General features: G+C 40.2%; 1 protein-coding gene across 2 annotated transcripts in view; it reads left to right on the top strand.

Annotated features, from left to right (window-relative positions):
• The window catches only part of Hadhb (hydroxyacyl-CoA dehydrogenase trifunctional multienzyme complex subunit beta), a 37,435-nt gene that overhangs the window by 11,723 nt on the left and 13,423 nt on the right, over window positions 1-12,289 (top strand). For both annotated transcript variants that reach the window (XM_010604833.3, XM_010604834.3), the window contains exons 4-6: window positions 2,745-2,844; window positions 5,673-5,717; window positions 9,282-9,381. In XM_010604833.3, the coding sequence (XP_010603135.1) occupies window positions 2,745-2,844; window positions 5,673-5,717; window positions 9,282-9,381 (245 nt within the window). The remainder of the gene's footprint in view (window positions 1-2,744; window positions 2,845-5,672; window positions 5,718-9,281; window positions 9,382-12,289) is intronic.

Here is a 12,289-nt window from a genome sequence, read left to right on the forward strand (position 1 = left end):
TTTTTTTTTTTTTTTTTTGAGATAGGGTCTCGCTATGCAGTTCAGGCTGTCCTTGAACTCACTTTGTAGCTGAGGCTGGCCCCAAACTTGCAGTGATCCTCCTGCCCCAGCCTCCCAAGTGCTGGGATTACAGGCACACTACCACACCGGCCTGTTTTCTCTTACGTACCATGGAAATGTCCCTTCCCTGGCCTTTCTGCTTCTCTCTGTATATCATTCTTTATTCTTGCTGGCTTCTTTGTACATTCATCGATTTTGCTATCTTGCAATTTACAAATGATTCCAGCTTTCTGAAGTCTTTCCTTATGCTATCTTTCTCAGCTCCTACTAGTTAGCATTTCTTTCCACGCTGCTTTAGATCCTGGCCAGCAGGTCATGCCTGTAACTGGTTGCTGTAGTTTGAATGTGTCTTCTAGGGTTCAGGGCTGGAACTTGGTCCCTAGTGATCCTGAGTGATCAGAGGTAATTAGATCATTGAGAGATCATCAACTTTGGAAGACATGAAGAGTGGGTTTTTTCATGGGAGGCCACTCCGTGTGGTTGGCCTCCTCAGCATGCTCCCATTTTGTTTCTTGGACCTTTATCAGCACCTTGTATTTTGGACCCTCCAGACACCATACTTGTGAACCAAAAAAAAACCTCTTTACTTAAAAGTACTCAGCCTTGGGTATTCTGTTACAGCAACACAAAATGGACAACACAACACACTGGGCAGTCACTCTATAGACTGATTGTTGGTGATGCCATTATGCCCACCCTGAATGCGGTCAGCTTTCGATAGGGGCTTAGACACGGTCATCTGAGGCTGTTCTTTTGGCAAGAATTATAAGCAGCAAAACTTCCTTTAGAGGAGACTGAGTGAGCAGGTATTGTTGGAAAATATGTCCCAGCTTTCTCTTCTGCATTTTAAGCTTCAAATGTCTCCCAATTTTCTGACCTGCACCTCACTTCAGAGCTTTGGCTTTACATCTCTCGCTGTCTGCCAGACATCCCCTTGGTTGCCTGTCCATCACATCAAAGTTACCAAGTTGGAGAATGAACTCACCCTTTCAGCTAGTTCTCATTTTGTACAGAGTGGTTGAATTTCTTAGTCTCTAAACTTCCTTTATAATCTTGTTTTCTGTTTTTCTTTCTTTCTATGTCGATTATCACCAAGGTGCCTCGTCTTCCCTTTTCACGTATCTCGTATTGGTCCCTTCCTTTCCAGTCACGTTGATGCTGTCTTTACCTTGCCATTAGCCTGGTGTGCTTGGGTTCACCATTCTCCTCTGTTTCCTCCTTGCCTTTTTTGGTACCGGGGATCGAACTTGGGTCCTTGCACTTGTGAGGCCTGTGGTGACGCCACTGAGCTAAATCCTCGGCCCCCAACTTGCTGTTTTTATCCCCTTCACCAATACATCTCCATCAGATCTGCCAGAATACTCTGTGGACCCTGTTTTATCGAGACTCATAGCTCTGACTACCTCTTCTTTTGTGTGTGTTGTAGATATTTACCTTAAATACTTCTCTGTGACGCTGGTGGTTGTGGTAAAGTGGTCAGTGAAATTTTATTCACAACAATGTAGGATTTTCTCTCTCTGATAATGTAGTGATGATAATAGATACATGTCAACATTAATACCATGAAAATGAGAGATTTAGATATTACTGACACAGAAAGGTCTTCAAACTATAATGATAAGTCAGAAAAAAAGTACCCATAGTACCCAAGTGTGTGCACGTGTATTGGAAAGGAGTTGAAAGTGACAGTAGTTACCTTTGGAAAGGAAATAATATGGTAGGGGAGGCATAAAGAGGGAATTTTAGTTTTTTAGTATTGTTTACTTTTTAGGACCATATGCATGTATTCACATTTTATTCTTCAATGTTTAAAAATACTAAAGAAAAGTTACTCTTTTGAGTTTAGAACTATTTAGGTAAACTATTTAGTCATTCAGAGTCAGGAAGCATTATAGGTTTTTGTAGAATAGCAGTGGTCATCAGCCAGGTGGCCTTTCTCTCTACATGGGGAGGTACGAACAAGCTGTTTGAATAGCAAACACTGTCAACCATTGTGACTTTTACAGCTAGGTTTTATGTGCAAAAGTGGTTACTGTTAATGCAATAGGTTATCAAACATTTGATAAAAATGACCAGTTTTAGGGTCAGGGACTTAGCTCAATGGTGCTGTGCTTGCCTCACAAGCTCAAGGTACTGATTTCAATCCCTGGTACCAAAAAAAAATAAAGGCAAAAATGATCAGTGTTGTTAATGGCTTCGATAGATAGCCTCATCATTGGAGATAATTTTTGTTTACTTTAAACATTTTTAGAAACTTGTAAATTCTGTATTATTGTTTGTTTTTTTGAGACAAAGTCTCATCATGCTGTTCAGTCTGGCATTGAACTTACTACATAGTCCAGGCTGGCCTCAAACTCATGGCGATCCTCCTGCCTCAGCCTTCTGAGTGCTGAGATTACAGGTGTGTGCCACCACACCCAGCTAATTCTGAATTTTTTAGTCTTTAATAAAGTATTTAAATGGTTTAGTAATTGACAAATGCAACTTGACCTTGAGTGATATAATTCTTAGAAATTTTTTTTTTTTTAGTACTGGGGATTGAATTTAGGACTTTGCACTTATGAGGCAGGTGGCAGCACCTCTGAGCTAAATCCCTGGCCCTTAGAATGTCTATCTTTAAAAATGTAAACGGTCATGTAACATCATATATTTTAATTACTAGTTCTTTGAATTTTATCTTAAAGCTGTCCAGACCAAATCGAAGAAGACCTTAGCCAAACCCAATCTAAGGAACATTGTGGTAGTGGATGGTGTTCGGATTCCGTTTTTGCTATCAGGCACTTCGTAAGTATGAAATGATCATCTTCTTTGAAGGTGTTGTCTAAAGTGATCTTTGTAAATATGGTAAAACCCAATAGGTAATAATTCCATTAGTGGGCTAATGCATGGGTAGTATCTCCATGATATTAACACAGATTAATCAGTGATGAAGTAATGTCAAAATGTGCTTTTTATCCTTTCTCATAAATAAGCCCAGTGTAGTTTTTGCTTGAATCAGCCTATTGTGAAAGGCCAGTGTAGGTATGGATAGTTTGCTTTCAACAGAACTGCCCTTTCTGGGGACAAAGCCGCTGTTCCTGTGCCTCCTCAGACGTTGGCGCACTGTGTATGTGAGTCTTGGGAGCTCTGGGGGCCTGTGAGCCACTGCTTTGGCCTCCTGGAAATCAGGAGACTTGGATTGGCAAGGGGTCCAGGCCCTGGTTTAGCGCCACCCCAAATATACTGGACTAGAGTGATCCAGAACCAAAGAGCTGTTTGCCTTGGCCTTTTCTGTTTCTCTTCTGTCCCCAAGTGAGGTTCAGTCTGTCCCTGCTTTGGTATTGAGGTTCAAGCAGTCAGTTCTATGCTGTTATGATTGTTTTAATGTTTGGATTTTGAACCAGCAGGCTTGTGCTAATATGCCGTGATATGGAATATCTGAGCTCTTGGAAGGTACGTTAAAGCAAGGTGTAAACTGGGCACAGTGGCACAGGCCTGTAATCCCAGCTACTTGGGAAGCTGAGTTGGGAGGATCGCTTGAGCACAGAGTTCAAGTCTAGCCTGGGCAACATAGCAAGACCCTGTCTTGGAACAGAATAAATAAAACAAAAACAAAACAACCAAGGTGTAGAACATTGTATATAATATGCCATCAGTTTTGAAAGATACATATCTGTTTGTGTGTGTGTGTGTGTGCGTGTGTGCGTGCATATAGTTACAGGCAACCAGCAAGTTCATTTTTAAACTGATGGTTTAGAACTTAGAAAGTATTTTTTGGTAAAAGTAATGCTGTGCGTAAATGGTGATAAAGTTTCTTCAGTCACCGTCGTTTTAAGCATAGTAGCCCCTTTTAACAGTGTTTCTCACTATAATCTCCTTTACTGACACGACAGCAGTAAGATAATCTGAAGAGTAGAGCAGCAACAAGGTGGAAGAGAAAGTGCTATCTGGAGAAGAAAGTTCTTGGCTAGGAAGACCACTTTTATTTAAAAAAAGTTTTTTTAGTACACATTTGCTATATACGTAGTGGATACATTTATCATGGGGAGTTGGTTATACTGTATCACAACCTAGTCCTTTTTTATTCCTTTTCCCTCCTCTCCCTTCCTGTCTCTCCATTTCTAGATCTCCTTGCCATTTGCAGATCTGTCTCCCTGTTTTTATTGTCTTTTATTTTGTTGTTTATATTATTGATACTTTGTATTTCTCTTACAAGAGAAACTGTGATATTTAAATTTGATTTATTTCACTTAGCATTATGGTCTCCAGGTGAATCCATTTTCCTACAGATGAGTCAAATTCATCCTCCTTTATGGCAGAGTAGTACTCCATTGTGTGCAAACTGCACATCATCTTTATTCATTCATCTGTTGATAGACATGTAGACTGCTTGCAAGATTTAACTATTATGAATTGTGCTTCTAGAAATAGAAACATAGGTTTGCATGTGTCACTGTAATATCATGTCTTTAACTCTGTGGGGAGGTACCTAGAAAGGGAATAACTAGATTGAGTAGAATTTTTAATTTTAGTTTTTGGGGAATTTCCATTCTGAATTCTCCAGTGGTTAGCCTAGTTTATACTTCCACCAACAGTGTAGAAGGGGTCTGTTTCCCTGGCAGCATAGTGGCCTTGGAACAGAAGTAGGACATTGGTGGACAAACTGGGGAGATCTGAATAAAGTTAGCGGTGTAGTGAATAATATTATGCCACTGTTAATTGTTTAGTTTTAATAAGTACATAGTTGTTATGTCAGCCAGTAACATCAGAAGGAACAAAGTAAAAGGATATGAGGAATTCTGTCTTTTCAGTTTTCTTATCAATCTCAAATTATTTCAAAGCAAAAAGTTCCTTAAAAAGTACTATTGCATCCCCTTTCTAGCCTTTGTGGCCCTATAAAATAAATTGCTGATATACTTTTAAGAAAAGTTTTAAAGCCTTCAAAAGGTGCGATTTAGTTTTAAAGAATTTAACATTAGCATATGTCAGGCTGAACAATAATACTCTTTTTTTTGGTTTTTTGGTTTTGTTTTGTTTTGTTTTTTTGAGACAGGGTCTCACTATGTAGTTCAGGCTGGCCTTGAACTCACTATGTAGCCCAAGCTGACCTCGAACTCAAAGCAATCCTGTCTCAGCCTCCTGAGGGCTGGGATTACAAGCGAGCACCACCACATTCAGCCTAACAATAGAGTACTGTAGAGGGCATTCTTTTTTTAAGATTCTTAACAAGCTTTTTTTAATTTTTTATTTTTTGGAGACAAGATCTCACTATTCCAGGCTGGTCTTGAACTTGCAGGAGTCCTGCCTCAGCCTCCTGAGGGCTGGGATTATAGGTGTGTGCCACCATGCCTGGCTCTTAGCAAGCTTCATAGGTGTTCGAGTTTGCAGATTTTTAAGGATGCTCAATAGCAAAGTTACATTGTATCTTCATTTTAATTGATGGCTGCCTTACAATCCAGGTATTTCAAGCAGAATGAAATAAAATTTCCTGAAGTACTAAGCTTTTGATTTAAATTATGTTTTCTGCCGGGGATTTAGCTCAGCGGTTCGGTGGCCTGCCTTGAAAGCGCAAGGACCCGAGTTCAATCCCCAGTACTGAAAAAAAAAAAAAAAATTATGTTTTCTTTCCCCAGATATAAAGACCTGATGCCACATGACTTGGCCAGAGCAGCACTTTTGTAAGTAAATGCACATTTATTTTAGCTCTTTATCATTAAAGATAGCTTTCTTTAGTTTTTACACTTGACTTGAGGTGCTCCGTGGCGTTTTCATATCTGGGACATAATTGATTGTTATATGGTAAGAAAAATACCAGATAGCTTATATAAGATTGGTTTATTCTTCGTTTTTACCGATAGTTGCCACACAAATTTGAGCAGCTCGTGAATGTCAGTGATCTTACTTTGCAGGCTTATCAAACAGCGTCCTGGCATGCTCGTAATCATAAGTAAGCCCTGGTCCTAGATTCAGCAGGCTACGCACAGTCCATGTATTTGATGATTGTCTTAGGAACTTAATTACCATGTCAGGGGCACTGAACAGATTATGTAGATGTTTTTCTAGAAAGAAGCTTAGCCTAGAAACCGGAAGATTTACGTGCAAACCGTAAAATGAGACGTGATTAAATGAGAGTGAGATGGTTGAATTCATTTTGTGGGGGTCGTGAAATGTGTGGCTATTTTTAGGGTGGAGATAACTAGACCGACACGATCTGACTGACTTTCCCATGATGCTTTGCCTTAGTGTCGCAGGTCTTTCCTACTGGGAGGTGATCTTCGCATGACCTTTCTGCCCTTCTAACTCTTGTTCTCTGTCTTCTCTTCTGCCAGACTTGCTCTTCTCATTCCCACTCATTACTCTCTCTAATTGCATAATCATTTCCAGTCCCACTGCTCTATAGTAACTCTCTCTCCTATTTTGGAAAATTTCCTTTTTTTGAATTATGGCCTTGAATTCCTAGGCCCAAGTGATCCTTCTGCCTCAGCCTCCTGAGTAGCTATACCAGTGTGTGGCTTCTTCTCTTTTTTTTTAGAAAACTGGATCTTTTTCTTTTTTGACCTTTTAAAGGAATTTTGCAAGTTTTGGCTCTTAGAGTTTACATTTTTATATATGCACTTTTTCCATTAAAAATCCCATCCTTTTAATATGGGACTTTCAATAGAGGACTCCCAAATCTCTAAATTTACCCTCTTTTCTTAGCCCTCTTAAGCTGAAAACATCGAAAATTACCTTCCCCCCAAACTGGCTTTACCCGCTCTCTGGTGGCTCAGGGGTCAAACTCAGTCCTTGCACGCGGCAGATGGGTCTTCACACGTGTTCTCGTGTGATAATGGTGTTACTTCCTAGGCACATTTTCAACTTTTTATTTTAAAAAAATGCCGAACATATGGTAAAACTGAAATAACGGGGTGAACACCTAAATGCCGTCCACTTGAATTTAATAATTGTTACCGTCTTGCCAAATTTGCTCTTTCTATGGCTTGGATCATTTTGATAGCAAACTGCGGACATCATGATACATAAGCTCTAAGTATTTCTTTCACCTCGTGTCTCTGAAGAATAAGGAGCTTCTTTGTTAACCATCAGCTGTTACTATCATCATGTCAGTAATGATTCCATGGTAACTTCCCATATCAAGTTCATATGCAGATCTCTGAATTGTTCTAAGAGTATCTTTTCTTAAAAAGAAAATATTTTCAAACCTGGACCTTATCCAGGTTTGTATTACAAAGGGATTTGTCTCTTTATTCTTTTTTGACGTGGAACGTTTTTTTTCTTCCTCTCTCCTCCTCCATATGACATTGATTTTTTGAAAAGTCCAGGCCTGCTCTACTATAGAATGTCCCATTCTGGAAGTTTTCTCATGATGATATTTAACTTTCCTCTCCCGAGTTTCTGTAACCTGGAAGTTAGGCCTGCGAGCTGCTAGGCTAAAGTTAAATGGTTCTTTGGTGAGAATGCTTCCTTGGTCACATCGAGGGGTGCATGTATGTGGTGCTGAATCTAACAGCTCGGCCGTGGAGGTCAGGCTATGCTCAGGTGACCACTCTGTGAACACTGTTCTCAACAACCTTTTTATCAGGTGGTTTTTAGCTTCCATTCATAATTTTTGCCTGAATTGGTTATATCAGAGATTACAAATTTGTGATTTTTCTTCCTACATTTATTGACTGGTATTTTTCTGAAAAGATCAACTTTCTTTTTTTTGAATTGATGAGAATTTTTATTTATATCAACTTTAACCATTACTCTTTTTTCGTTTTTGTTCTTATTAGTACGTATTTGTGATACATGATTGCGATCATTGTGGGAGCTCCTGCATACACACAACACATCTTAATTCTTTTTTTTTCCTCATTGAGTTTATTGGTACATTTTAGGTATACAGTACAGTTACATTCATTATTGGGATCTTGTACCTTTACATGACACATCTTAATTTTTGTTCTGCATCTTTCTCTTTCCTCTCCTCCATCTCTAGGTTTTCTTTCCATTTGCAAAAGATCTGTCTCCTGTTTTCCCATTATCTATCTTTGATTTTGCTCTTTAATTTATTTATACCTTGGGTTTTTTGTAGAAGAGAACTCGTGATATTTAAGCTCGCGTGTCTGATTTCTTTCACTTACCGTTGCAGTTTCAATTGTCCTACAGTTGACTCGCGTTCATCCTTCTTTATTAGAGTAGAACTCCACCGTGATCGAATGCAATGTCTGTCTTTTTTCTACTCTTTTTGAAGCTCAGATTATCCCACATCATTTTGGTGGGCGCTCCATCAAGTTGGCCTTATGGCCCCTTTGTTTTTTAGTACAGTACTGTTTTTGAGGTATAGATTGTGATAAAATGGCACAGATTTTAAGTGACTTCATTGATGAATTTTGCCACATATATGCACCCATGTTCCTGCTTTTGATATGTTGAGATTTACTTTGTATTTGCTTCAGATGTATCAGTCACTTGTTTAAAAGCACTTGTCTCACTGGACCGGTGATACATGCCTGGACTCCCAGGGGCAAGAGGATCAGAAGTTTGAGCACATCCTGGGCAAGGCCCTGTCTCAAATGAAAATAGGCTGGGGTTGTGGCTCAGTGGAAAGGCTCTGGGTTTAATCCCCAGTGGTGGGGGTGGAAGAAGCACTTGTCTCTTTCATGGGATGATATTTAGAGACCAGGTCTGGGTTCAAGGTGTGCTCATTTCTACTGAAGTGTTACTGCATCTCGTTTCTACCTGTGAGCAGAACATACATGTGGACAAATGCACATAGTTTTAATCATGTGTTTATGTTGATATTTCAGATTTCAATTTAACATTACCAACATTTTTCTTCATCTTTTTGATTTTTGTATGTGTCTTTTTACTGAAAAATTTAATTTCTAACATTAGCTAACATTACTATGTTTATTTTATCTTATTCTAAATATTTTATTCTTCCTTTCTGATTTCTCATTACCAGTGTATTCAGTATCACATGTTGAGTTTTTAAATCACTAATTCACTTCTTTGGCTAGGTGCCAAATGCTTATCAAATTAAAGAAAAGATACAGCTTCTGCCCTTTAAATTCAATGTTTACCTTTTTACATTTTATTTTTTGCAGTGCTGGGGATTGGCCTAGGACCTGTGTTGTGGGTGAGGAGTCCCACAACCCTCCCAGGCTCACCTTCTTAAAGAAGTGTGGTGTCTGTGTATGATCCCTGGCACCTCAGTAATGTGTGAAAATTTCCCTGCTTTGGATTTCTGCTTTCAGGGGTTTGTTGCATCGGACCAACATCCCAAAGGAAGTTGTTGATTATATCACCTTCGGCACAGTTATTCAGGAAGTGAAAACAAGCAATGTGGCCAGGGAGGTGAGTAAAAGAACCTTTGCATTATTTAAAGGGATTAATAGAATCAGTCTGAATTTCAGCTAGTAGAATTTAGTTTTTGATATGCTTTAACTTTTCTTCTTATTTTGCAGTGCTGGGGAGTGAACCTAGGGCCTTAAGGTTTCTAGGGAAGTGCCCTACCATGGAGCTACGCCAGCAGCCCTGTAATTTACTTTCTGAAAGCCATTAAAATCCATTGAAGAGTTAGGGATGTAGCTCAGTGGTAGAGTGCTTGCCTAGCATACGTGAGGCCCTCGGTTCAAACCTCAGTACCACAAAATAAACAAATACCCACTTAACATTCATTAGCTAACTGTCGCGAGCCGCGATGTCAGGATCCTGCCAGCAGGTCCTAAACCTGAAAGGATGAGGACAGAGAGACGGGAGGCACCTTTCTTCTTCAGTTGCTTGCTTTATTATAGAACCTCGCCCTTTTATACTCTCCAGCTGCATGGGAGCGAGGGCTGCACGGGAGCGAGGGAGCGAGGGTACCGCCCACACATTCCAGAGGGAAACAATAACGACCATTATGGGTTACATCTGCTACCAGCTGAACTCGCCCGTGGCTATGGGCGAGAGCACCTCCGTGCCAGCGAGGTGACTCAAAGTTCAGTCATGGCTAGGCCTGTGTCAAGGCTCACCATAATGGCTCGCCATAGCTAACCTTACATTTGTCTTAAAATGTAACTTTGCAGCCTATATAATAAGCATTACTTAATATTTCAAAGAATTGTACTATAAAGCAAATAATTTATATTATTTGTATATATTCCTGTTTTACTATAAATCAAATCAGTTATTTGAGTTGGTTTAGGAAATGTTAGTGTCTTGTTTTAGAAAAATAGAGATTATAGCAGTGTGTGACTGCTGCTACTTATGCAGTAATGGCAGACAGACTAGTTTATAACTAGTTTAAAATGTCAGCATCTTTCAAAGAACTAACATATCTTGGCTTTCTAGTTGGACTTAGCCTTGCTTATTCATTTGTTCCCATAGACTGGGTGACACATGGGCAGATTTTGAAAGAAGTGTTTCACAGGCGTCTGCTTTTACCCCAGTTGGCCCCGCTCCAAGCAGTGATTGTTGGCACCTGAGATAAGGACAGGCCTTTGAGCGTCTGGGACACGTTTCACTGCAGACAGGCCAAGCACATCTTTCGGCTTTGTTTCAGTCAGAAGTCATTGTTTGGGTTCTGCTGCCTGCCTCACAAGCGTAAGGGCCGGAGTTCGATCCCCGGTACAAAACAACAACAACAAAAAAAGCATTGTTTGGGTAGGGCTGGCTCCAAAGCCCTATGTGTTGTCTTATTTTGAGTGTGTGCTTGTGTTTGTGCTCAGTGTAGCGGTGAGAGACTAAGATCACCGGGAGCCCGGGGAAGGGGCGTCTGAGTGTGACCGTGCGTGTTTCTTCTGTCAGTGGGTGGTAAAACTGCCGAAGCCTTGCACTGCAGTCCTCAGAAATCAGCTGTATGTTGTTTTTTTGGTACCAGGGATTGAACTCAGGACTTTTCGCTTGCGAGACAGGTGTGGTGCGACTGAGCTAAATCCCCGGCCCTAACTATATGTTGCTGAGGGGCTGGAAGGAATCAAGAACATGAAGAGGTTTTTGTTCTCCTTCTGGAATATTTTGGGTCCCCCTGCACCTTCACATTTCTAAATGCATCATGTGAAAGTTCTACAAAGTTCGTAACGCCAACAAGCTGTTTATGATACAGTTTCAACTTTTGTATTCTGAAAATAAAGTTACTCTTATAAGAGCACTTTAAAAGTAAATGTTAAATGTTTCTTTTCTTTTCTTTTTCTTTTTTAATATACATCTTAGCTTTCCTAAAACAAAAGCTATAATTTTCTGTGAATTTTTTTTCTAGAAGGTTTGCATCCATATGCAAATCTTTCCTGTGATTGACATGAAGTAGTTTACTCCTCCTACGTTGTTCTAGTCAGGTTGCAATCCAGGCCCATTTTCCAGTGGCTGTAGGAAAAGGTGGAGTTGAGGGGATCATTAGGAGAGTGTTACTTTAAGATTGTATTATAACCTAAGAGCTAGCAGAATGCTAGCTGCGGTCTTTAGGATTGGTTGTTTGAATTAATAATATTGACTTTGCCGAAAGAGTGCTGCATAGCTTCTGCTGTCTAACCTAAGTGGCACCTTCCTCTTTCCTTGGTGCCTGGAGAACTGTTCAAACATTATTTTTTATTAATTAATTAATTAATTTATTTATTTTTTGGGTACCAGGGATTGAACTCGGGTCAAGGCAGGCCACCAAACTGCTGAGCTGAATCCCCGGCCCTTTTCAAACTTTAAATAGAAGCAGGTGGACAAGATTCACCAGTTCCCACTTCTATTTACAGCTCCTATGGACCCAAGGGTCACCGGGGGCCAAGGGTAACAAGGGCCTGGTCAGGATCCAGCTGTCGTAACCCGTGTGCCCCTTGTCCTACTGCAGAGCTCGTCTCCTGCCCGCTGAGCCCTTGCCCTATCTCCTTTTGGATTCGTGTAGCCCGAGAGGTTGCCATGCAGTAGTTTATGGCCAAGTTGTCTGGGTACTTGGTGTCTGCCCGCCTGGGAGGGAGGAGAATAAGGTCAAGCTGCTTGTACACTACTGTGACACATTCTGTTTCTGTGACGATGATAAGTAGTGTGAAAGTAAAAATCAACTGAGAAGTAAGCTCATTAATCTAGACTTTGGAAACATAGTTATTTTACCAAACTATAAGAGAATTTGTAATCTGAGGACAATTAAGTATTTTCAGAAAAAAAAGTACTAAAAATGAATTCCTTGAAAATAGGATTCAGAATAGGGGGACAGGTTTGGAAGCTTTTTGGGGGAGGTGCTAGGGCTGGGACCCAGAGCCACATTGTACCACTGAGCTACATTGCAGCCCTGAAG

The sequence above is a fragment of the Fukomys damarensis genome, unplaced genomic scaffold, assembly GCF_012274545.1.
Source record: "Fukomys damarensis isolate Sample0158 unplaced genomic scaffold, DMR_v1.0_HiC HiC_scaffold_2, whole genome shotgun sequence".
NCBI lineage: Eukaryota > Metazoa > Chordata > Mammalia > Rodentia > Bathyergidae > Fukomys > Fukomys damarensis.